We start from the raw sequence: 25,985 nt of genomic DNA, 5'->3' as shown, positions 1-25,985 counted from the left end.
CTGACATCAAGTTTTTATCTTGGAAGACAGCCATCCTGTTGCCCTGACCTCTGCCAGGAGAGTTTCAGAGTTGCAAGCTCTTATGGCTGTGGAACCTTATATTATTTTTCATCAAGACAGGGTGTCTTTAAGGACTAATCCTACTTTCATGCCTAAGGTGGTTTCCAAAGTGGCTTTAAATCAAACTATTCACTTGTCAACTTTTTCCCCACTCCTCAAAATAAAGGGGAAAGGATCTTGCATTCCTTGGATGTACACAGACAACTACGTTTTTACCTGGACAGAACCAAGGACATCAGGAAATCACAGCAATTGTTTATTTCTTATGCTTCAAGTTCCCAAGGTAAAGCCATTTCAAAACAGACCATTTCTAAATGGATTGCTCATGGAATCAGATTTTGCTATTCACACCATGGAAAGCAAATCCCAGGGAGTATAAGGACTCACTCTACCAGAGCTGCTGCCACTTCAACTGCCTTCCTCAGGGGAGTTCCTACCAAAGACATTTTGGAAGCTGCAACTTGGAGTTCAGTGCATACTTTTTCCAAGCACTACAATCTACCTCTTTACTCTAAGTCTAGGGCAGGCTTTGCTTCTGCAGTCTTGCGGGGCCTTTTAGCCGCCCCCTCTACTTTATGACCACCTCCCTAACATAGTACAGTTGTGTACACTTACCATAAATGTAGATGTTCGAGTGTCTTCACTGTTGCAGTCTGGGTTACCCTCCCTCCTGTCCCCTCTTATTTTTTCCTTTGTGTGGTTCCCTTCTTCACCCTTCTTCTGAGGTGTATTTGCAAAGGGTATGGGATCTTACTCATTTTGGAACACCTGACATCTGGGGCAAGAAAAACTGGAGAACATGGCGTCGGCTGTCACCTTTGTACTCCTGGCGCTCTGACGTCAGGGAGCATGGCTGAGCAGCCGACGCCGGACCCAGACTTTGGGATTCTGGCCGACCGAGTACTGCCTGCCGGCAGGGGAGAACCCTACAGTCATGACTGCAACAGTGAAGACACTCGAACATGTACATTTATGGTAAGTGTACACAACTGTACTTTATAGCGATATTATTGAAACGTGTATAGCAAAGGTTCATGTACATTTTTTATTTGAGAATATCACAGTACAGTTCCATACCTCCAGTCACCACAGACCATCTAACAGCTTTGAATGCTGTAACAGTCTTCACAGTGTCTCACAGACTGAAGTATAGAAGACAACTACTTTACTAACACTGATTTTTGGCTTATATTTTTGCTGTATCCGTTGTACATTTTGTATTTGTGCAACAACTGTGCAGTAAGCAAATCCTGTTGGATGCTATAATAAAATGGTATCTTCTAAGGTTGGTTAATTAAGCCACTATTGTACAAATTGTGTGTTGTGCGGTTGTGTCTACAACCTGTTTTCTAAGTTAAATATCATCCATTATTGTTCAAATTGTCCTTTGTTTTGTGTACTCTATATTATGCTGTTCAAGTTATTAAATATTATGATTTTTACAAGGCCGGTCAAAGATGATTTGTTTGGATCAATGCTCTACTGTATGAAGTGCATTTTAAATAAATATTTACTTCTTGCTCTTCAGAAAATGTGCGTTAAGGCAGGCCCTATTTACCGGTCAGTTCCAGTGTTTAAAAAGTGTTTTTTCTGGCCTTCATCCTAGATTATTTTTAGTTTTGGTCCTAATTCTTATTGTTTTGGGATGAGTGTCAGTCTGTTAACTCTTACTTCACACTTTTATATAGTATTCTTATTTTTTTAAGCTGGTAGTACACCAGGGCTGATAAACTTCCTTTTGCATTGCAAAGCATTGGCTGCTCTTGAGGTGAATTTCTTAAATTCATCACATCTTAGTCATCCTGCTATACATTTTTAATACAGATATCTTTCTGCACTGTTCCAGGAGAGCAGGAGTTATTTACAAGGAGGAGATGTTATTGCCATATAATGCCAAACCATGCAAAGCAAGTAGCTGAAATTTGCAAAATAAAATAATGGCTTTTATAATCCTCTAAGAAGTATATTAACCAAGGGGTTAAAAAAGATGTTAGAGGGGGACAATGGGAAGCAAAAATATAAAGAGCTATGGTGGCAAATAACACTTCAAGCTACATCTTCTCCAGGTTTAAATGAGAATATCTCCCTCGTACCCCTGTTGAAACTAAGGGCAGCTAAGTTATAAGATTACAAAACAAAATAAGATATCAGTTGTTATTTGTACTTTCTGCTTTTTTTCCTTTTTCTTTTACATATAAATGTAATTTTGACTTTAACCTAATAAATCATTTTACATTCATGTAAGCCGCGGTGGTGCAGCAGTAACATTGTTGCCTCACAGCAAGAGGTTCTCCCGTTCGATTCTCGGCAGGAGCGCCTTCTGTGTGGAGTCTGCATGTCCTCCTCGAGGTTGAGTGGCGTTCGAAAGACATACATAGAATGGGCATGCCTTCGAAGAAAGGTTGGGTGTCGAGCTGGCACCTCGGCACCCATAAAAAAATCTACTGCCAATCATTAGCGGACCGGAGTTCCGCTGTGGCGACCCCTAACCGGGAAAAGCCAAAAGAAGAACATTAATTTTAAGAGAAATGATTTTATTTAAGATATTTATGCATTGTAAAGGTTTTATAAATTCATTTATTTATTTTACCAAGTTTGTAAGATGTATTCTGTTGAATACATTTATGAACAGTTTACATAATGGTTTTAATGGTTTGCAATGTTTTTATGGTACATATGGTTTTAACATGAATAGTCATGAGCACTCATGATGTCTTTAATTTCGACTGTTTTTATTGCTTAATTTGCTTAGAGGATTATAAAAGCCATTATTTTGTTTTCTGACCCGCATCTGATGTAGTGATTTAAACGAAAACGCTGTTTTTTAATGTGTGCGTTCTTGTGTTTGTGCCCACATTAAAGTGGATTTTACAAGAACTCCGGCTTTTTCTTGGTATTGTGGTACCTTGGATTGATTTATTGGTTTATTTTGGTACCTTTGTGGCTATTTTTCGAATTTTCTTGTTTTATATTGGCTATGGACTGTGAATCTAGCTCGGAGAAAGAAGGAAGGAGTGGTAGTGACCACGTTGGACTAACGAGAAAGCTGATTGGTCAGTTAACACAACTGATTGGCTGAGAGGAGTGAGAAGGTCAGTCGATGGTGGAAAAGATTGCAGGAGAACTGGGTGGGTGGAACCAGGAAGCCCAGAGCCAGAACAGATCAAAATGGTGCGAAAATAATGGGAACAATGTAGATTCAAGTCTAACAGATATTTCTGGTAATAACAAGCGAAATGGAACTAACAGCAATGAATTTTTACTTGCCCCAGCTATTTTGAGGGGTGATTTGGGTTTTACCAGTAGCAGGAATGATTCATCCTTGCCTGCAGGACAAAATCTAAGGACTTATGCTTCAGCTTTAAATACTGAGAATGTGGACTTAAAAACTGGTTACAAGTGTCAGCTAAATTTAAGGACAGTAATGTCAACAAAACAGGTACTATTTTACAAATTAATGACTTTCTTACAGAGTAAAATTAACTAAAATGTCCAAACATTTGTTAAAGTATAGGACACTTGATATAGAAAATGCATATTTGAGACAATGTATAATGGAAGAGATTGTGCCTAAGGGTCTGAGGGTATACAAATACCCAAGGGTCTGAGGGTATACAAATACCCAAACAATGTATTACCTGATAGTGTATATCACAAATAACTTTTGGAAATGTTTAACAGATGTGGGTTAGAAATATTAAAAGTTATGGTTAAGGACAATGATAGGCAGAAATAAGTTATTAATAAGGAAATTGATGTTTTAAATGAAGAATTTTCACAATTCCTGATGAAAAAGAAAAATATTTTGTCATAAGGAATGAGGTTGATTCTAAATATGAATATTTAATAAAGAGGAAAATTAAAAAACTAGAAAGGGACATTTACGAGTACCAACATAACATTAATTATTCTAAACCTGAAACAAATGATAGCTCTGTTAATGAACTTGATGGTTTTAATGAAAGAGAACGTTTAAGAAGATCTGAAAGAATCAGAAGCCAGAATGGTAACTATTATCAACAACAACATTTTCAGAGAGGGGGAAGAAGAGTGAGGGGGAGGTATTAGAATTGGTTAATACACCCCACTCTGACTTAGATGAACAATATGACCCTATCAGGCAGGACGAAAATATGTACAAGTTTTCAAAGAATGGTTATTGTATTTATAACTTTAGTCAAATTGAATTAAAAGATGAACACTTCAGTCTGTTGTCAAAAGGTATGAAATTTATTCCCAAGAGAAAAGGTGACTTAAGCAAAACATTAATTGACATGAAACAATTCACCAGGAAAACTTAATTTAGGTTTAATGTTTGGCCAAATAAACAGCATTAACAGTTCCATCAGGAGAAAAAGCACTATTAACCCACCTTTACATCCCCAGATCCGTAATTTTGAACGGATTTTAGAATCTGAAATTAGAAAAGCCATGCCAAAAGTTAAATATAAAAATAAGTACAAATGAAAAAGTTATTGTGGATGAGTTTAGATTGAATAAACACATAAGGGTGATGAAACCAGACAAAGGTGGGGGAACGGTACTAATGGATACTGTAATATATGAAGAGATGAATTAAATACTTATGAGCACAGATACACTTTCATATTTATCTGTGTCCGTAAGTATATCAAGCAATCAAGTAAATATTTCTTATAGTAGAATAAATGGGGTTGTTTCTGATTTGTTAATGGAAGGGTTAATAGACGTCAGTACTTACTATTTAAAGGTTGAGAAGCCTAAGATCCCTACAATCTTTGGAATACCCAAAACTCATAAAAATGAAAGGGACCCCCCACTGAGATCGATAGTCTCAGCTGAGGGGGTCTAAAACTTTACCTTTAGCTAAACTGGTAGACTCTTAAGTTAAAAAAAAATTTGGTTGAAAAAGAAAAATTTCCTAAAAGATTCCTGGGATCTCCTTAGGGGTGTGCATAATGATTTGTTTAACAAAGATCTAACCTTTATTACAACTGACGTCATTGACCTCTTTACATGCATCCCCCAGTCTGAAGGAATGCAGATGTTAGAAGAAATTGTATTTGTGGAGACAGAAATGTCCCAGGCTGACAGGTTGGTGTGCCTTAACCTGATGGAATTAGTTTTAAAATATAATTTCATTTATTTTAAAGGAGAATTGTACCAACAGGTTAGAGGGGTGGCAATGGGTGCTGCATGTGCACCCACCTATCCTAATTTAATTTTAGCTAAATGCGAAGAAAAATATGTACTGGACTCTGTATAAGAACTGTTGGAGCCTCTATAAGAGGTTCCTGGATGACATCTGCATTTTTTGGGTGGACAATGAGAATAGAATTCAGGAATTTGTTGATTTTATACATACCACCACCCCATTTCTCAAATTTACCTTCATTGTTTCTGATGAAAAATTACACTACTTAGATATAGAAATATATAAAGAAAATAATAGATTAAATTCAAAGGTGCATACTAACTCATATTTACACTACAACAGTGCTCACCCATTTTATTACAAGAGAAATACTGTAAAAGGGCAGTATGTAAGGGCAAGTCGTATGCTCTCTGATACAAATGATTTTTTGAATGAGTGTAATTTTCTCAATGGATTGTTTTTAGCAAGGGGTTTTCCAAAGGAGTTTCTTGAAGAAATTACAAAACAAGTACAGGAAGGTAGAAATGATGAATATAAACCTATCCTTGGGCAGTCCTTAGTTGAGAACCATTGTAATGACTCCTCACAGCAGAATCAATTTAATAAAGCAATGGTGCTAGAATATAATGCTAGCAGTGGAGTAGTCAGGAAAATCGTCTGTGATGAGTGGAACAAATTTAAAAACCTCACCGATTTGGAACAAATAACCAACACAGAACTGAAATTTGTGTATAAAAGCTCACAAAGTATGGAAAATGCCTTAGAAAATGACAAAAAGGAGGCAAATGGTAGAAAGAAAGTTGGTACCTATAAATGTGGGCGGTGTTCACAGTGTAGGTTTATAATGAACAAGGAAGAAGCTATTTTAAATAGTAGAAACATAGTTCTAAGTAGCAAAGGATATTTTAATTGGGATTCTAATGGCCTCATTTATTTAGCTCGGTGTGAGGTATGGCATTCTTTTTACGTGGGCAAAACTTGAACGTAAGCTAAAAAGGAGGATATACGAACACCTGTACGATATGCAGAACAGGAAGGAAACAAATGCCCTTTTTAAACATTCTTTAATGTGTGTCGATGCTAATTCCTTTTTTTTTTTTGTTTTGGAAGTGGTTAAAAAATATGTTACAGGGGGACAATGGGAAGAGAAAATAGAATATAAAGAGCTATGGTGGCAAATAACACTTCTAAGCTACATCTCCTCCAGGTTTAAATGAGAATATCTCCCTCGTACCCCTGTTGAAACTAAGGGCAGCTAAGTTATAAGGTTACAAAACAAAATAAGATATCAGTTGTTATTTGTACTTTCTGCTTTTTTTTGTTTTTCCTTTTTCTTTCACATATAGATGTCATTTTGACTTTGACCACTAGAGTGTGCTAATAAATCATTTTACATTAATTTTAACAGAAATGATTTTATTTGAGATATTTATGCATTGTAAAGGTTTTATAAATTCATTTATTTTACCAAGTTTGTAAAATGTATTCTATTGATTTCCTATACATTTATGAACAGTTTGCATAATGGTTTTAATGGTTTGCAATGTTTTTATGGTACATATGGTTTTAACATGAATATTCATGAGCACTCATGATGTTTTTAATTGGATGGTTTTTATTGGTTGATTTACTCTTAGAGGATTATAAAAGCCATTATTTTGTTTTCTGACCCACATCTGATGAAGTGATTTAAACAAAAACGCTGGTTTTTAATGTGCGAGTTCATATGTTTGTGCCTACATTAAAAGTGGATTTTACAAGAACTCCGGCTTATTCCCAGTCTTGTGGTACCTTGGATTGATTTATTAGTTTATTTTGGTACCTTTGTGGCTATTTTTTCGAATTTTCTTGGCATTTACAGTCCCCACTTAGTGCAAAGTTACAGTGAAGCTATCTGCGCATTTAGAGATTGGGATGTACTGCTTGGCTTATTTGATGCAGTGCTTAAGCTGACTTGAACGTGGGTGGTCTGTCTAAACCTAACTTCTGTAAGGACTGAACAGTGGAGGACAACACAAGGAAATATGTTTATTGGACCTTGTACAACACTTTATTATGATAATAATAAAGGCAATTTTTTTAGTTATTGGGGGCTGTCGGAGATCCAGTCTGGGCTAGTTTCCTTCAAGTTCTGTGTGGGCTGCAAGGACATCTTTGCCTCTCTGCAAGTTTAAGAAGGTGTGAAAGATGCTCCTGGAAAAGTTGTTTAAGGCTTGCTCACTAAAGATTAATGCAGGGATATTTGAAATTATTAAGCAGAAATTCTGCAGCTAATTGCAGGTCACATGGAAAAGTGCTACTTGCAACTAAGAAAGACTTTGTCATGTTGACAAATGACTTAAGGGCTAGCTAGGCAGTGGGAGAGGCCAGTGGGATTTTGGTTTATACTGGATGAGTGTTTCGGCCAGCAAAGGAGGGCAAGTGGGTAAGATCTTTATTTTTAATGTTCTGCATATTTTAAGAGACCACACCTCTGGAAGGACACTGACAGAGTGATAGTGCAATGAATTTTAGAATTATGAAGGAATTGCTTTACTCTCTTTAATAAGAAAGAAAGACTGATGTATAGTGGAACAGAAGCGAGTGATGGCCAGGTAAATACATGTAAGTAGTAGTTACTTTTGGAGTAACATCAGGGAAGTCTGGGATAACATTTTAGGTGTAACTGAATCAGGATAAGGGGAAGCGGGTGTTACATGGTTTATTTTTATTGTATGTATTTTATTTGTGTGTTTGTGTATGTATATTTATGTAAAGAAAAGCTTCTAGATTCATTGAAGGGGGGTGCGTACCTGGCTAGTGGTAGCTTAAGCTTCATATTGGAGATCCAGTGATTACACTAGTGATAGAAGAAGCTATAACACTGAAGCCTTTGAGAAGCCATGTGGACAGACTATTTACATTTTTTTTTAATTGTTTAGCTATTGCTAACTGTAAAAGTACATAACCTGCCAAGGAATACTCAATTTTATCTTTATGTATGACAACTACTATTCTGTTCTAGTTACAAGAAACTAGAATGTTGTAGCAGTTAAACAGTGGGGAGCCAGGTTTGTCTTTGATACACTGGTGGTCGATATCCGTTTGTGCTATTGCTAGCATGTGATCTACCAGCTTTTCCTTAGAAAGATGAATTGCAAGTGTACCAGGGACTTCACCTTTCCTATTTTGGTGTGACCTCTGAGTTGTATGCATAAGCAGCAGAGGTGTGTAGGGGGGGCTAACCCCCCCCCATTATGGGGTGCAGGGGGCCTGTTCCTCCCTGCAAAAGAATGCTGTTTCTTATGACTTTTTACTCCAAATGCCGTTTTCATTTGAGAGGTTTTGCTTATCTGTAATCGCTCTTGTATGACATAATCACAGATGTCGCTTGTATGTCAGGAAACTGTAAGAGGCGTTTAGGGCTATAAGCAGCTTATTAGCTTCATCAGCCATCCTAGGTTTGGCTCCCTCACTTTCTTTTTACAAATTGCAAGGATGTGAACAAATCCGTTAACCAGACAGTGCTTCCTAGTCCACTCTGAAAACTGGCACTTGTGTGTAGTGGACTGATCTGGTTAATAAATGGAATTAGTAATTTAGTTTCCTTTTCCTTCTCCGTCATTTTGATACTACCATATCATAGATGTTTGCCACCCAAGTGTCAACCTCTACCTATGTGCAGCCTTCCATAATAGTTACACGTGTCTTGTAGAACACATTAGACAGTACTGGAAGCATTCCACAAGCACCATCACTAGCTAAAATGAATAGTATGTTTAATGAAAGTCTTCCGTGTTCTGCAAAAAGACAGACATTAGGACTAGGCACCATGGATGGATAAGGGGATGTTTTCTGATTTATGCTAGAAATACTATTGGATATTTAGAAGATGCTACTGAAGTGAAAGTAAGATAGAATTCAGGTCACATTCACTAAAAATGGAAGGCAAGATGGGTCTGTTCCAAGATTAAAGGAACTGCTAGAAGTTTGGACCAGATAAAAGTAATGCAAATAAGCATTTTTAGCATAGGAGTTACCTTGTTATTTATATCCACAGTCCTAACCATAGAAAAAATGAAAAGCTCAAAAATGTTGAATCACTGTCAGCACACAAAAGGTAAACACACTAGCAGTGATGCTGTATGCAGAACAGTGATCAACAGCTTAGATTTGGTAGGTGTGCTCAACAAATTAAAACCTCACCCACCCGGTTTACCATAAACAGGAAAACCAGGAAGAGACTGGTCAGTGGTGAATGGATGCAATAAATGTGCATCTGATGCTAAGAAAGATGATGACATTTGGTTTGTTAAAAGGTTAAGAAGTATTCAATGAAGAAAAAGTTATGGGTGACCTTACCTTGCTTGGGACTAAATGGTAAATTCAGACCTCTTTAAGTAAGATGTTGAAAGCTATGATCTGTGATAAAGGATCCAAAACAAACTGTCACTTGGAGATGTAGTTCTTGTGGCATTTAAATGAGGCATGTTGAGGTGAAGGAGCTGTTGGATAATAGATACCACACTTAAAATAGAAGATGAGTATAACTCAGGGTAGAAATATGACTGAAATAATTGCCAGGGAATAAGGAATTCCATCACATTAAGGCTTGGAGTTGAACGTATGTTTTCTATCCAAACCTAGATTCAGAATCGGTGATGAAGAGTTAGGTGAGGAAGTACATGATTATAATAATCAAGGGGGAAAGAATGCCAGGATGAGGTGAAGGTAAAAAAAAACTAGGTGACTGCGGAGAAGAAAACAGAAAGGAAATGGGGAGAGAAACGTGAAGGTTTTAAAAGCTTATGGGTGGCTTTTAAGAGTATTAAAGGAATTAGCTGGGGATCTGAGGGTGCTGTTGCTGGGATTAGAGATCATGCCTTGTACAAACACTGGTGGGAAGAACATGCAGAGGTTCAAGCATTTATAGTTACTCTGTCTTCACTTCTGAATAAGAAAGAGAAGATAATTTAAATGTTAGTGGAGCACATGGCAGTTGATGTTCTGGGTGGTAATGGTCATTGTGGGTTCAGAAATATGAAGTCGAATCCGTCAAATGTATTGCATTTCTGTATCCAAGTTTGTGTTGGCTCTTGCTGGTAGACTTTTAATCTGGACTTCAAGAAAGTGTTTTATTGTGTCACACAGGAGATGCTAATCGTTCCCACTACCTCAGTGGCATTTTGGGTTATCTGCCAAAGTAATCCAGTACTGGCCACCTGTCAAAAGCTCCGATGTCACTCCTCCTCTCGTTCTGTGGGAATATCCTGAGATGGAAGCCTTCAGCTGTCACAGAAAGTGAATGTTCAGTCTTTTTCTGCCATCCAAAAAAGAAAGTCTTCTGAACTTCACAGGATCCATTGCTGACCTTTGCTTTCTGCTCAGATCAGCTCCACTTGGGGACCCGATTCCTCTCATTTTATTATTGGATTTCTTATTCTTTGTATTTTTATGTTTAAAAAATATTTTTATTTTGGTCAGTGTTTACAGTAATTCCTGTTGGAATTTCTGCTTGTAGCAGGTTTACTTGGCTTCCATATTTGAGAAATCTTTGTTTTTTTACTGTTTCTAAGGAAACTTGCACACTGCAGTACTGGGAGGAATACTGAATGTGTGCTGTTGGACATTAGGGCCTGTGCCATATAGTCAGAACCTGAAATTGATTGCATCTGTCTTTACTGTGTACTGTTCTTTATTTTTATCTTTTGACAAGAAGATATTACAGAACTTGGATTTTTTTAGCACTTGTACATTGTTTAGTATATGTATGACTCTGGTTTCTGTGATTTTTTTTTTAATATTGGATTGCAATTTTTACCGCAAGTGATGTTGAGTGTACTGTGGGGATTAAACTATAATTTCTTGTTAGAGAGTACAAATTGTAGTTAAACCTTATGTTAATGGCAGTTTAACATTGTTAAAGTTTGTAGAACTAATTTTTAACAATGGTTTGGCACATTGGTTGCTTTGGTGTTTGTGTACTGGAAATGCAACGATATCTTGACCTGAACTCCGAGTTGGATGGTAACATTATTGATTTGTTGGCATTATTTTTGGAGAAGGTACTCGACAATAATGTGTTTGTCTTTAATGAGGAACTTTACATTCAGAAGCATGGCGTAGCTATGGGCACCTCGTGTGCCAACAGCTACGCCAACATAGTAATGGCTGAATGGGAATATGAGTTTCTCTTTCTATTAAGTGAATTCCAACAGTATGTAGGATTTTACAGGAGGTTTGTTAACTACCTCTTTTTAATTTGGAGAGGAAATGAGGACCAATTAGTCGAGTTTGTGGGATCTACGAATAATTTAACTGAGTTCCTCAAGTTCACATTATGTTCCTCTAGGACACATATTTCTTTTTTAGATGTTAATGTTATGAGACTTGAGAATGGTATGTTGAATGCCTCAGTTCATAGGAAACATGCTATAGGAACACTTCATTACACAGAACTAGCATGCACCCCAAACATGTTTTTGATAATGTGATGAAGGGGAAGGTTTTGGGAATGAATTGAGAGGACTTAAATCAAGATTGGTTGAAAGATGCTATAAAGAGGCAGATGTTAAAACTATATCAGTGGTACAAGATTTAAGGGCATCTAGGGCACGCCCAGATTTTTCAGAGAGGGGCAATAACCTAGAAATGAGACAACCAACAAGGAGCATAGAGTTGAGTGTACCAATATATTTTACAAGTGATGTTCAGTATATAAAAGATATTGTGGAGAAACGTTGGGAGACACTTCTTTTGGATAATGACATAAGTAGTATTGTTGGTATTAAACCCAAGTTTTTATATAAGAACAAGAGAAATCTGAAGCAACTATTATGTAAACATCCGATGAACTTGTCTAACCAGCTATCCGCTGTTTCAAACTACAGTACCATACCTTGCAATCATTGTAACCAATGCAGGTATATTGATACAGCCAATGTCTTTAGACATCCAGTGACGGGTAAAGAATTCTCCTTTCATACTAGGACGGACTGTCTTAGTACCAATGTAGTATATCTTGCCAGGTGTTTGTCATGTCAAGCATTCTACATTGGTAAAACCAATAGACAGTTAAGAGAACGCATTAGGGAACATACCTATCACATGCGTATAGGTTCTGAATGCAATGCGTTGGCTAAACATCTAAGATCAATGGGTATTGCACACATTTTCAGTTTTTGTGTCATACAGGTTATAACACCTAGCATTAGAGGTGGAGATATTGACAATTATACCCAGGAATGTGAATTGCATTGGATTGTTCGCTGTAGAGCTGACCAATCCCCTGGGTTGAATGATAGCGTTCATCTACAACCGATCCTGAAAAAAAGGAGGTTACCGAGACCTAAACAAGGTTAGTTCTGAGATCTGAGCAATGGTAGTTCCTTAGAATTGTGGAAGTTGACATATCAAGCTTTATTTAGTTTTTAAATTATGCTAGCATTTTTAGGGAATATTTTATGTGGGCTATGGAGTTAGTTGGTTTTAATAGGTCAAGCTGATGTTAATTTTAATGTGTCCATTTTTTAAATTCACTTCCATTCTCACTTGAAATAGTAAGCTAGATATTGTATTGCTTTAAGTCTTAATAGATGAGCTGACGTCGGTTATTATAATCAGATGTTTTAATTATTTAAACTTTGCTCTGTGTGTAAATTACAAAGTCTGACGAAGCCTGATAGTGAAAGCGCTTACTTGTTTGTCATAATAAAGTATTTTAAAGGATTTTTTACTGCGGTCCAGTTACTTTGATGGATTTTTATTCATTTTGCAGCTGACGCTTCTAAATATAGTGAGACTGCTGTTTTCGTTCCTGCATATGGTTTGGAGTTTATGGCTGATTGATTCTGTTATTTTTACGGCAGGAACGTATTTCCCTTTGTGGTTCTTTATATTTTGGTTGTGTTTTGTGATAATATTTTGGCAAAGTTTTAGTTGTGTGGGGGCATAACTTCTTATTGGAAACTTTAAGTAATACATTCTCTACTACTGTCAATTTATTATTCTGGCTGGTATTATTTCCCATACTTGATGGATCCTAACCCTGATTTCCCATCAAGTCCAGTTGCACCTAAAAAGACGAGAAAAAAAAATGTCTCTGCCTATGGTCAGTGATTCCGTGAGGGCCAGTGCTTGGCCCACAGACCACTTAACGTTTGCTTCATCTCCCTCAAGTGTAACTTTGCTTGGCAACTATGGAACAGGGTCTAGACGCATCTCTGTGAGTGTTCCAGTACCTGGTGCAAATATGGGGGAACCAAACCCTTTAGGTGCAGGAGTAGTCCAAGTGTAATAGACCCCTTGGCAGAATTAATACTCTGCCCCCAGATATTTTATCTAGTAGTGAAGTTCACAAGAAAATGACAGAAGTTTCATCATGCGGCTCATAATCAGGTTATAAGGCTGATGTGAAATAGAAGCTTCTTCATGCAGCTCATAATCAGATTATAGGGGTTTATAAGACTGACCTAGTTTTATTGATTAAGAATATTCTGCAGATAGCCAATTCTGGTGTTTGTGTTTCCATCTATGTCTCTAGTGCCAGATTGGATAAAGACCTTTCTGTTGGCTCAGAGAATGGAAAATCTGATGGGGATGATTGGGATTTCCTATTTGACACTGAATCCAGTCATTCTGGTCCTTCAGGAGGTGAACCTGAGCTTCAGCCCAAACAAGTGTTCACTTTTCCTCAGACAATTGTTTGATTTTATTGCTTGGGAGCAGTGCGGAACTACCCCAGTGTGACCTTATAGAGGATAAGATTCCCACTTCGTAAGCTATTCCTCCACCTTTCTGTCCTTGGAAGATGTTTTTAAGGCTGCAGGCAAGATAGCCATATCTTTTCCAACACTCCATAAAAATGCTCAGAAACTTTATAGGGTCTTCTTGAATGACAGGTCTCTCTCTCTCTTCTCATTTGACTGCTGACCCAACTATGGTCTCACCAGCTGCACCCCCTCCCAAAAAAAAAAGTAATTTGCTTCATCTTATCCAACGCTCCACTGATAGAGGGACAATTTTTTGATGTTCTGAGCCAAAGGATGTCTCGCTAGTAATCTAGCCTTTAGAATTTTGAATTATCAGTGTTGTGTGGAAATTTTTGTTTTACAACACAAGTACAATTTGATTTTGCAGCTGCTTCTGGTATGCTTGGTTACATAATTGGAACTTCTCTGATGTAAAATCCCAAATTTTGAATGCACCTTTAAGTTCTGCATTGGTGTTTGGATCCTCGTTTACACAGATTCATTAATAGTGGGATAAGTGCAGATTAATGCTTGGGGTGTCTAGGATGTTTCATGTACTCACACTATCCCCAAATAAGGCATCTTCCTATAAGGGGCAGAACAAACAAAAAATCCCAGCAAAAAAAAAAAAGTTAGGGATCCAAAAGGAAATGGCTAGAATATAATACTTCAAAACTAAATGTGAGGTTCCAGTCCAAAAAGTGATCTCCTCCCTGCAAAGGAATGATTATGCTGAGTCACCGAGCACCCTGTAATCCTCACCCACTCTTATTCCCCTTCCTCCTCCTCCATTCTCACTGTCAACCCTGCAACTTGGTCTCATATAGTATGGGACATATGAGTTTTGTGGAGGTTATATTTGGAGGGGATAGAAAATCCTCCCCCTTTCAGGGGAATTCCCCCACACCCACCACACCATACAGAGCAGTTTCTTCTTATGACTTCTATGTCTGTCATGTGATGGAGCAATGGGTCATTACCAGCAATACACAAAGGCAAAAGATTTTTATTCTAGAATCTTTTATGGTACTAAAAAAGAACATTCCTGGCCACCTATCCTAGATTTATCCTTTCTAAACACCTTTTTAAAGTTCCATAATTCAAAATGCTCATCTTGCAGTCAGTCCTAGCGTTAATTTAATTCCAAACCACTGTTTCATGATGACGCAAGATCTCAAGGATGGTTAGCATATTCATATTGCTCCCAAGTTCGGAAAAAAGATTGCTGTGTCTGGCTTTTATTATCAGTTACCCTTTTGGCTGTCTGTTGGTGTTTTGCCCCAGTGGTTGCCTATTGCAGAATCCCAGGCATCCACATATTTCTTTAGACAACATGCTGATATATGCAGATTCTGTATCCAGGTGCTTGGCGTACTTAGGCAATATCACCGCACCTTTTCTACCTGGGCTTCAGATTAATCCTTCAAAATGTTCTTCTTCACACCCTCTCAATGAATTGGTTTCCTAGGATGTTGGATAGACACGCCCAAACGGATCACCTTCCTACCAGACACGCAAAAAAGGATAACCTTCCTGACAGAGTTCTGACTTAGCTAGGCATTTTCTTATATTTCTGTCTTCTGGACATAGCCTTAAAAATTCTAGGCCTCATGGCATCAGTAATCTTCATGATACTACTAGCCAGACTACACATGAGAAAAATTCAGTGGTATTTGAATGGTTTGACCCAACACCTTTGTACCTTGGATTTCCAGGTACTGGGATTTGTGAAACGGGACCTGTAGTGGTGGAGGGGTCAACTGTCTCTGAATCCAGGATTCCCTGTCTGTCTAGAGAGACTGTTCAGAGTTTGCATGGGGAGGAGTGCCCATGGGAGTTGCAAGTGCAAGACTTGTGGCGTCCTCTGGATAGTCAAAAGTATGTAAACTTAGAGATGTTGACAGCGATTCATGCTTCAAAAGTTCTTCACCACGTATGTACTCTGGGGCCTCTTCTAGTAGTCACAGACAACGGTACCATGATGTGGTACCTGACCCGGGGGGGTGTAGAAGGTTCTACCTTGTTTGCCAGTTGGCAAAGACTGCTGAGAGCTGGCTCTACAGTATTCTCTGATGTTTCAGGTCTCATACATACATACACACAAATATTTCAAGCACTGGCATTAATGCCCTTCTAGCTTGCCAATATACCAAAACACTCGTTCCCATAATAAGTGTTCAGGGTGTTCTTAAACGTATCTAAACTTGTACTTGCTTTAATGTAATCTGGTAGTCTGTTCCATGCATCAGCTACTCTCTCAGAGAACCAGTTAGTACACTTATTCCTATAGAGTCTTCTACATAGATTGTCTGATGATTCTCTAGTACTTTTTGATAACCCCAAACATTCCTAGAGGTAGTTGTCTCTAAATGCCCTGTATACCTGAATAAGATCTCCTGTTAGATATCTGTAAACAAGAACTGTACAAGTTTAGATATTTTAGTCTTTTCATAATAACTTTTTTTGCATCCATGGATGCTCTTGGTATATTTCCCCTGTACTCTCTTCAGTTTGCTCATGCTTATGTTCTTATAGGGTTTCCACATTGTTATGGAATACTAAAGTCTGGGTCTAATGTAACTGACAAACAATGACTTTCCTAGACTTTATAAATCTGTTTATATAATTTATAACTATCATTAACCAATTGGTTGATGATCTGTGTGGAGACATGCGTGAATGGGCGTACCTTCGTTGAAGGTTGTGCATCAGGGCTGGCAACTCTGTACTTAAAAATCTACTGCCAATCATTAGCGGACCGGAGTTCCACTGTGGCGACCCCTAACCGGGAAAAGCCGAAAGGTACAACATTAACCAATTGGTTGATATTAGAAAAACTCATAGCTGAATCCACCCATATAACCAGGTCCTTAAATGAGTCTACAGTTTCAATCATTGTGTTCTGTATTAAATATTCACCTTTCAATTTATGTCTCCCAAATCCAATATGCTTATCGGCATATTATTCTCCTGTGCCCAAATGGTCAATTTAGTCCATTTATTTTGCAACATATGTAATCAGTTTACCCAATTTCAGGTCGTCTGCATTTAGACTGTAGAATATTTCAGATGAAAAAGTTAGGTCTGAAAGATGCAATCTAAACAAGTAAGGCCCTATGACAGAGCCCTGTGGGACACCCCGACTTTAACCAAGGATTTCACCTGTCCACTTGCTGTATACTTGCCATGTCCTATTTGTAAGCCATGCAGCTATCCATCTTATCAAGAGTACATCAATACCTAGTTGTACTAATTTATTGATCATGTTTTGTGTATGACCCTGTCAAATGCTGAAGGTGTGCTGTGATGTAATTTATATCTATTTTTCATTCATAGCTGCTGTTATATTTATTTATTTAACATTTATTTTACCAGGATAAGTCCAACTGGACATCTTGTGTCCTTTTTCAGTGGAGTCCTGGGGAGAAAAGCTCCAAAGAAATAAGTGTACATACATGCTTTAGATAACAATAAAACTGGCATACAAGATAAGAGAAACCATGAAGTACAAAAAACAATTATGTAGAACAATAAGATCCTCTGGAGTAGTACCATTATTTACAGTATATACAAAAAGTACATTTCAGGTGAGAGTATAGTGTATGCATTAAAGGCTTCAATGAGTCATTTACATATGAAAAAGTCTTCAAGGGTCTTCAAGGGGGGGGGGGTCTCTGCAGTTGCAGAGAGGGTTAGTATTGAGGTGTAATTTAAGAAGGCCTTTGAAAGTGCCTGTGTGACTTTGTAGCCTGAGTTCAGGTGGAAAGGTGTTCCATGCTTTGGCAACATCATGGGAGAATAAGACCTCCCCAGAACTGTTATTGCATGGATTAACTTCAATCAGGTTTTTGATACATGAACGTAGCTCCCTTTTAGAGTGAAAATTTAGCATGTCGGCAAGGGCAGGGCACTTCCCCAGATGGAAGAGAATTTGATGGACTATGATCAGTTGGTGGTAGCGTAGGAGGTTTGGAAATTCTAACCAGTGCAGTTTAGTTAGGGATAGGCAATGGTGGGAATGTGATCTATTATTGGCAGCGAACCTAGCTATTTTATTGTAGCATGTAAAGAGTTCAGGTTGGTTTTGTTAATATTGGCGAGAACTGGAGAGGCGTAAAGTAGTGTTAATAAGAGATGAGCTCTGACTATTGTTCTAGTCTCAGGGGTTAGGAATAGTTTGCAACGATATAGGCAACCTAGTTTTTTATGGACTTTAGAGATAGTTTTGGATTTATGCTTGTTGTATTTAATTTGATGATCAATAGTGATGCATAAGAGATTAGCCTCAGTTACTGGAGTGATGAGGGTGCCATTGGTAGACATGATGGTAAAGGTGGCGTTGCAGTGTTTGGTTGGGTGGAATAGTATTAGCTGTGTTTTTTGGGGGTTTAGTATTAGTTGGTAGTTGTTTAGCCAGTTCTCTACCTCAGTGAAGGATTCTTGGGCTTTACTTTGAAGTAATTGGATGTCTGTTGCTGAGCAGATTAGGGTAGTGTCATCCACATACTGGACAATGTTGGCTTTAGTGGTAGCTAGGTGGAGATTATTTGTAAATATGTTGAAGAGAAGGGGGACAATGATTGAACCTTGTGGGACACCACATGTGACAGGGAGTGGGGGGATAGGGAGTTGCCCCATTTGACAAATTGTGACTGGTTGTTTAGGTAACTGTTAAACCATTGAAGAGTGGGATCATCAAGATTGAGTTCTGCTAGACAGATGAGTTTATGGGAAACTGTATCAAATGCCTTGGATAGGTCTAAGAAGGTGGCAGGGACCAGCTTTCCTTGCTTCCTGTGCGTGTTTATGGTATTGGAAAAGTTAATTAGGGCAGTGTTCATCATGTTACAGGTGGTAATAATCTATTTTCAACATATGCATGCTGATATATGGTTTCAAGTATCCAATATTTCCTTCTAAATTATTTTTCCACAACATGAAAGTAGACTTAAAGGTCTATATGACTCCGAGTTGTTCCTACTCTCCTTTCCCTTAAAGACAGGTTTAATAATTGCATGTCTCCAATATTGAGGAATCTACCCATATTTATAATGACCTCGTGAATAATGGATATAATGGTACCATATGTTCTTGCTGAAGTGTTCTCGGGTCATTGTTACTAATTCAGTCTCCTCCCCGTGCTTTGTTTAGATCCATTTTCACAGTTTTTTCAGTATAATCTACTATTTTAATTTCAGTATCTGGGGTTTTCTGAATGTCACTAGGACAGATTATTACCCCTTTTATTGAGCCAAACTGTTTTGCATAAGATTTTGTAAATATGTCTATGATCTGTTGTGTCTGAGAATAAATTTTAGAATCAGCACACAGTTTATCAATTTGTGTGTCTTTACTTTCCACATATTATGTATCTATAAGAAGGTTTCCTATTATGGTCAATATCTTTATACATTTTTTTTCAAAATTTTCTTGATCTTGTCTCACACTCTGCTTAAGCTGTTTGTCCAGCTTGTTTATTTCAGTTTTCAAAGTTGTAGTTTGACCTCTCTTCCATTTTTTATATTTTTTGTGTCTCACCTTAATCTGATATGTTGTTGTTATGGAAATATATCCCCTTGATGTTGTATGCCTAGATACTGATGTTTAAACATTTTTTTTTTTATTTTTTGCACTCAAACAGTTTTTCTTTCAAAACTTCATTCCATCTCCAGTTTTACATAGTGACTGTTTTGCTTCCATATAATCTGTAATTAACCTTCTGTGCATTGGTTTAGATTTCAGCTTGGCAGAATTATGTAGCAACAAATTAACCTTTATAACCCCATGATCACCACACAACATGGTAAAACTTGACTTTAAGTAACACTAAATCTGAAGTAGTTAACTTCATTTTATCTGCAACCTGTGGGTATTCAGATCCATATCGAATCCGAGCCGGCAACTTCTCAAGCATCTGCTCCAAGCTCCTCCCTCTTACCCATAACCCATCACCATCTCCTACCTTCCTCCAGATCTCATTTGCCGCTTCGTGCATCAGCATCGTGATCTCTGTAGCTCCAAGTGTTGGATGTTAGTATGCGACTTTGATCAAATTTTTTGCTATATAGTGTGTGTGTGTGTGTGTGTGTGTGTGTGTGTGTGTGTGTGTGTGTGTGTGTGTGTGTGTGTGTGTTTTGTCATTTAGTTCCCTTTACCTCCCCCTTTCTCTGTTTGTCGGTTTTCATACAAAAAAAAAAAGTTTGTGGTAAAGTAGTCTAGTAATGCCGTCCCTACCCCTTAGGTGTGTGTGTTAGAGTGTTAGTTTTAAGTAGGCTGGCTGTGTGTGTTACTAGTATGGCTGATCAGCCAAAGCCTACCTTTAAAAAAATGCATAGTGTGTGGACATAGTCTTTCACCGGCCGATGGCCACACAGTGCAGCATGTGCACTGGGTTTGACCCCAGGGCCTTATGGAAGGCCAAACTGGTTGCAAAAGGCCTTCTACCAGTTTCCTCCTTGGATGCATCGGCCTCTGCTCCTCCAGCAGTTGCTGAATCCCCCCCCCCCCCCAGGCTGGGACTCAACCTTCCACTAGACCTGTTGAAGGGGAGGCTAAAGGAGAGGACAGGAAGAATATGGACAGAGGTAAGAGGGGGGGATAGGCCTTGCAGTCTCCAGAGCGGGAGCCCTTCCCTAGCTCGCCTTCTCAAGTGTCTAGACCTACATCTCCTCGGCAACACTCCCTGAGGTTCTCCCTGGTGCCGATGGAGCCGTTGGATCTGAGGCCTTCATCTAGGTAGTTGCAACGACCAGCCAGATCAGAGTCTGTCGCCTCCTTGTGCTCAACTCTATTGGAGTTGGATATGGACAGGATGATGAGATTTATTCGGACCCAAATCCAAATGGGAGTCTTGCCAGGCTAGGGACCTCCATGCCTTAATCCAATTTCTCTTTCCTCGATCTGGCCTGCGGTTTTGGGGTTTATAGATCCGAGGATCCTTGGAGGTGGGGGTTCGGCGCTGGTAGTTCCTCTAACTTTGACGCCAGTGATTTACCTTGAGTTCCTTTGATCAGACCAGTTCGATCTGAGCAACTCTCGGGGCTGAGGAAGGGAAGTCTGATCCGAGGGAATGGAGGTGTCTTCGGCTCCGACTTTATGGGATCTGAGCCATTCCTTGGAACTCGGCTACTCCTGCCTCAGCCCCGATCCTCACAGCGGACCCGGGGAGAGCTTCCTCCTTGTTGGGTTCTAAGGAGGTACGCTCTTCATCGGCATTTGACGTGGTGGGTTCTCTCCCAAGGATCAAGACCCCAGCCCATTTCCTTGAATTCAGTTATGACTCCCTTCAGCTTGTAACAGGGACAGCCCATGCTAGGGGACCCCCAGGAGGAACCCCTCATAGCTCACGAGCCCTCTTCAGAGAGTCCCACTGAAGAGGGTCCCCGTAAGCACATGTGTAAAAGGAGGCACGTGGACTCCCCCATGTCCTTGACAGAAGACACTGATTTAGATGGAGAACGTTCCCCCAGGTCACCTCCCGAAGGATGTCTTCTTTGAAGACATCATGGAGATCCTCCACAAGAGGGGAGGTTGGTCAGCCAGCCCCAAACCTTCTATGGATGTTCCTGGAGGCCTTTGGCACAGGCCCATCTACATACTGGGTGACCCTCCTGCGGATCCCATAGTGGATCTTATCACCACGCGGACATGGAAGGAGCCTGACACCATACAGCCGATAACAAATGCCCAGACAGGATTATTTCTCCACCCTCCGACAGACAGACCTGGTACAAAGGATCCCCGGTGGATGCTATGGTGGTTGCAGCAGCCACCAAGAGGGAACTGGCACAGGAGAGTTCCTTGATCCACCCTCCGGACAAGGAATCCAGGATGGTGGAAAGATTTGGGAAGCGAGTGTTTTCTTCAGCGATGTTTTACATCTGAGCGCTGAATTATTTGGCACATGTCATATGACTGCAGCGAGACCTAGTCACGGAGTTCGCTGAGGCACCCTCAGAGTCTTTGTCGCCGGAGGACAAGCGTTTGTTCTCCGTGAAAATGTCTACTCTCAAATCAGTATCAAACACGTCCATGTGTCTTCTTTCCCATGCCACGGAAGGAGCGGAGAGGGCGGCTGGGACTGGCGTGGCTGAGGCGACACGCTTGGCTCAGACTTTGTCAATTCGCGGACCCCTTCAAGGCATCTTTCACAAATGCTCCCTTCGATGGTTCTTCTCTTTTTGGGAAGACAGTACCTGACACTCTGGTCCAGAGTGAAAAGGACGGGAAGACTTTGTCTGCAGTCGGATTCCACTTCTCTAGCCCTCAAAGCTCCTTTTCTAGGAATTGTAGAGAGCAAAAGAAGATGTGGTTCCGAAAATCACAGTTTTCCCAGGACTCTCAGGACAACTCTTCCCCTAGAGGCCGAGGGGGACCGGACAGACGCCGCCCCAGCAGCAGAGGAACTTTGGGACTAGGGAGACCTTCTCAGACAGACCCTTGCAGCAGCCCTGAGGGGTTGCTCGACTGTCCTATTCTGGAGACAGTCTGGGGAAGATTATCATTGCACCCAACGGCTTGGGAGTCCATAACTGTGGATCGTTGGGTGCTTCAAATAATATCCAGAGGCTACAACATCCCATTCGTTACCTCTCCCGTCCAACCAAAGCGCCTCCCATATGTCCCACCCGCTCAAAGTGAGGTGGCAGCACTAGAGATTTCCAAGCTGCTTCGCAAACGAGCCATCGAATCGGTCCTCCCAGATCAGTCCAGATCAAGCGTTTACTCCAGGTTCTTTTTAGTGCCAAAAAAAGACTGGGGACCTCAGGCCCATTTTGGACCTGTCAACCCTGAACCTGGCTGTAGCCAGGCAGAAATTCAGGATGGTCACCCTACAGTCCATTCTACCTTATCTTCGAGAATGCAACTGGATGTGCTAGATAGACCTTCAGGACGCTTACTGCCACATCAAGATTTGCAGAAGCTCCAGGAGATTCCTTCGCTGCGAGCCAATGATTTCCAGTTCAGTACCCTACCCTTCGGTCTCACCACAGCCCCCAGGGTGTTTACCAATGTCATGGTAGTCGTAGCGGCTCACCTGAGGCTTCAGGGAATTCAGGTATTTCCTTACCTAGACGATTGGCTCCTCACTGCTTCCACCAAGTGTCTTCTTTGCATGGCCAGAGACTCCTTCCTTCATCTTGCAATCCAGCTAGGGATTACCATCAGTGTTTCCAAGTCCCTCTTGGACCCAGTGCAGATCTTGGACTTTATCGGGGCATGGCTAGACACCCTTCAATTGAAAGTGTTCCTAACTCTAGACAGGGTCCAGAGCCTACGGGCCCATTTATCAGTGATCCTTGGCCCCAGGCTATCAAAGGTGGGCAACGTTCTCAGAGCCCTAGGCTCTATGGCCGCAGCAATCTCGATCCTCTCATGTGCAATGCACATCCCGGGACACTCCAACATTTTAGTGGACAGGCTGAGTCGGTCTATTCTAATGCCATACGAGTGGTCTCTGAAACAATCGATAGTGGAGGAGATCTTCCTTGTGTGGGCTCAGCCTTGCTGCGATCTCTTCACATCTCCTTCCAACGCGAAGTGCAGCAAGTTCTTTGCTCTGATCTCCTCACCAGGGGATCCCCCCAGAGACATTCTAGTCAATGCTTGGACTCCCAGGTACTGTATGCTTATCCCTCGTTACCTCTCATTCAGAAGTTTCTTCACAAAGCTTGCCGACTGGGGTGCAAAGTGATCCTCATTGCCCCATTCTGGCCTCTTCAGGTGTGGTTCCCCTTCCTCTGGTGTCATGTTTTAGCTCCTCCTTGGATTCTGGATCCTTGCCTGGATCTCATCTCTCATCCCTCTGGCACTTGTCCGCCCAACCTGGACAGCCTCAAGCTGACTGCTTGGTTGCTCCAGTTCCCTTGATTGCCAGGACTCCCGGTCTTTCATCTTCAGTAAAATCTATTCTGGTGGCATCCCATAAGGCCTCCACTAGGAAGATTTACCACAGCAAATGGAAACGATTCTCTATTTGGGCTTCTCAGAGGAACCTCGATCCCTTTACAGCCCGTGTTCCTGCAGTGTTGGATTTTTTGGCCAATATTTTCCAACAAGGGGCTAGTTTGTCCACGGTGAAAGTGCAACTAGCAGCTATCTCTAATTTCCATGTCAGCAAAAACATGAATGCTCTAGCCTTTTCGAGACTGTGTAAGGCCTTTCTTAAAGGCACCTTTCTTTTACGGATCCCAATTAAGGACTCTGTTCCAATTTGGGACCTTACCTTGGTTCGGCAGGCGTTAGTTGCTCCTCCCTTTGAACCTGCAGCTTCAGTAGATTTTAAGTTCTTATCCTGAAAGACATCCTTCCTAGTGGCCATTGTCGGCTAGGAGGATTTCTGAGATTCAAGCTTTGTCTGCCATGCCTCTTTACTTGATTTTCCATAAGGACAGTGTCTTGCTCCGCACAAACCCTTCCTTCTTACCAAAAGTAGCTTCTGAATCAAACATTAATCAGACTATTAACCTGCCTGTTTTCTTTCCAAATTTTCAGAACAAGGGTGAATATAAGCTGCATTTGCTAGATGTTCATAGACCGCTTCATTTTTATTTACACAGAACAAAGTCCTTTTGTAAGTCTGACCAGTTATTTGTGTCATTCTCTAAACCCTTTCCGGGCAAAGCCATCTCCAAGGTTTCCTTAGCTTGATGGATTACACAATTTATTTTGCAAATTTATAAAGACAAAGGTCTGTCCCTGCCTAGTCCTGTCAAATTTCATTCTACCAGATCTATGGCGACTTCTGCTGCTTTTTGGTCTAGGGTTTCACTGGATGATATTTTTGCGGCAGGAACTTGGGCAAGGTCACATACCTTCATTTCTCATTATAAATCTGATTTGATCTCCAGAGGGAGAGCATCCTTCGGCTCTGCGGTGCTCAGGGACATCCTTCCTTGAGGACCTCCCAGGAATTTTAGTAGCTGGGGACTCTGTCCCACAGGTTGCAGATAACTTCATCTGAAGTAGTTAACTTCATTTATGTACTCACCATAATGTTCCATACTTCATTTTTCCGCAACCATTCCGCCGTCCTCCTCCCCCCAAACCTTTTCAAGGTTTGTTATAAAACTGAGTTGCTGATTGAGTTGTGGCAAACTCGATCTGAGGGAAGGTAGGAGATGGTGATGGGTTATGGGTAAGGGGGAGGAGCTTGGAGCTTGGAGCAGATGCTTAAGAAGTTGCTGCTCGGATCCAGTATGGATCCGAATACCCACAGGTTGCAGAAAAATGAAGTATAACTACTCAAAGTTATGGTGAGTACATAACTTCTTTTTTCTTTAGGAACACAAACTATGTCTAGTATGTTCCGTCCCCTGGTAGATTTTTTTTTTTTTTTTTTTTTTTTTTTTTTTTTTACAATCTGAAGCATTTGTTGTTCCTTAATATACGTTGTGAATAATTTCCTTACTAACATTGTTGAATCAATATTATTCCAGTCTGTTTCTGGTAAATTTAAGTCCCCAGATAATAATATTCTTCCCTCCTGTGTTTTGTGCAAGAAATGTGTGAATTCCTCTAGGTCATCTGCACTTGACTTTGGTTGTCTGTACGCTCCAACAATTGTTATAGGTTCCAAGGTTGCCTTTATTGTCACAGTTACATAGTCTAGAGTATTGGTGTTTTCATTGAACATGTAATAATCACAGGTTTCGTAACTATCTTTAATCCCCATCATAAAACCTCCTGATTTTTTTTTTTGTTAGAATGTCTGTTACAGTAAAAACATTTATACCCTGACAGAAGTGGTTTCCAGTCATTGTTCTTTAACCATGATTCACAAACAATAACAACCATGATTCACAAACAATAACAATGTCAGTCTTGTGGGAGCGTAGCAAATTTTCCAATAAAAAAAAACTTTATTAATGCTCTGAGCATTAACAACCATTAGAGGTGCATCAAATGTTGCTATCTGTAAACTGTTAAAATTTTTGACCTGGCAAAAATCCTGCCTAGTGTTTGTCAGGTATTGCAAAAATTCTCTTCCCTGATCTTGACAAATGCATGCCATTCTGTTTGAACATGTATGCCCAAAACTAGGCTTGGCTGCTCTACACATT

At 40.0% G+C, this 25,985-nt stretch overlaps 1 protein-coding gene across 1 annotated transcript in view; it reads left to right on the top strand.

Annotated features, from left to right (window-relative positions):
- The window catches only part of DDX54 (DEAD-box helicase 54), an 841,349-nt gene that overhangs the window by 85,601 nt on the left and 729,763 nt on the right, over positions 1-25,985 (top strand). The window contains 1 exon segment of the mRNA XM_044068440.1: positions 18,698-18,725. Within this exon segment, the coding sequence (XP_043924375.1) occupies positions 18,698-18,725 (28 nt within the window).

Source organism: Protopterus annectens, chromosome 4.part0, assembly GCF_019279795.1.
Source record: "Protopterus annectens isolate FY-2018-M chromosome 4.part0, PAN1.0, whole genome shotgun sequence".
Taxonomy (NCBI): domain Eukaryota; kingdom Metazoa; phylum Chordata; order Ceratodontiformes; family Protopteridae; genus Protopterus; species Protopterus annectens.
This window is presented reverse-complemented; position numbering and strand designations above follow the sequence as displayed.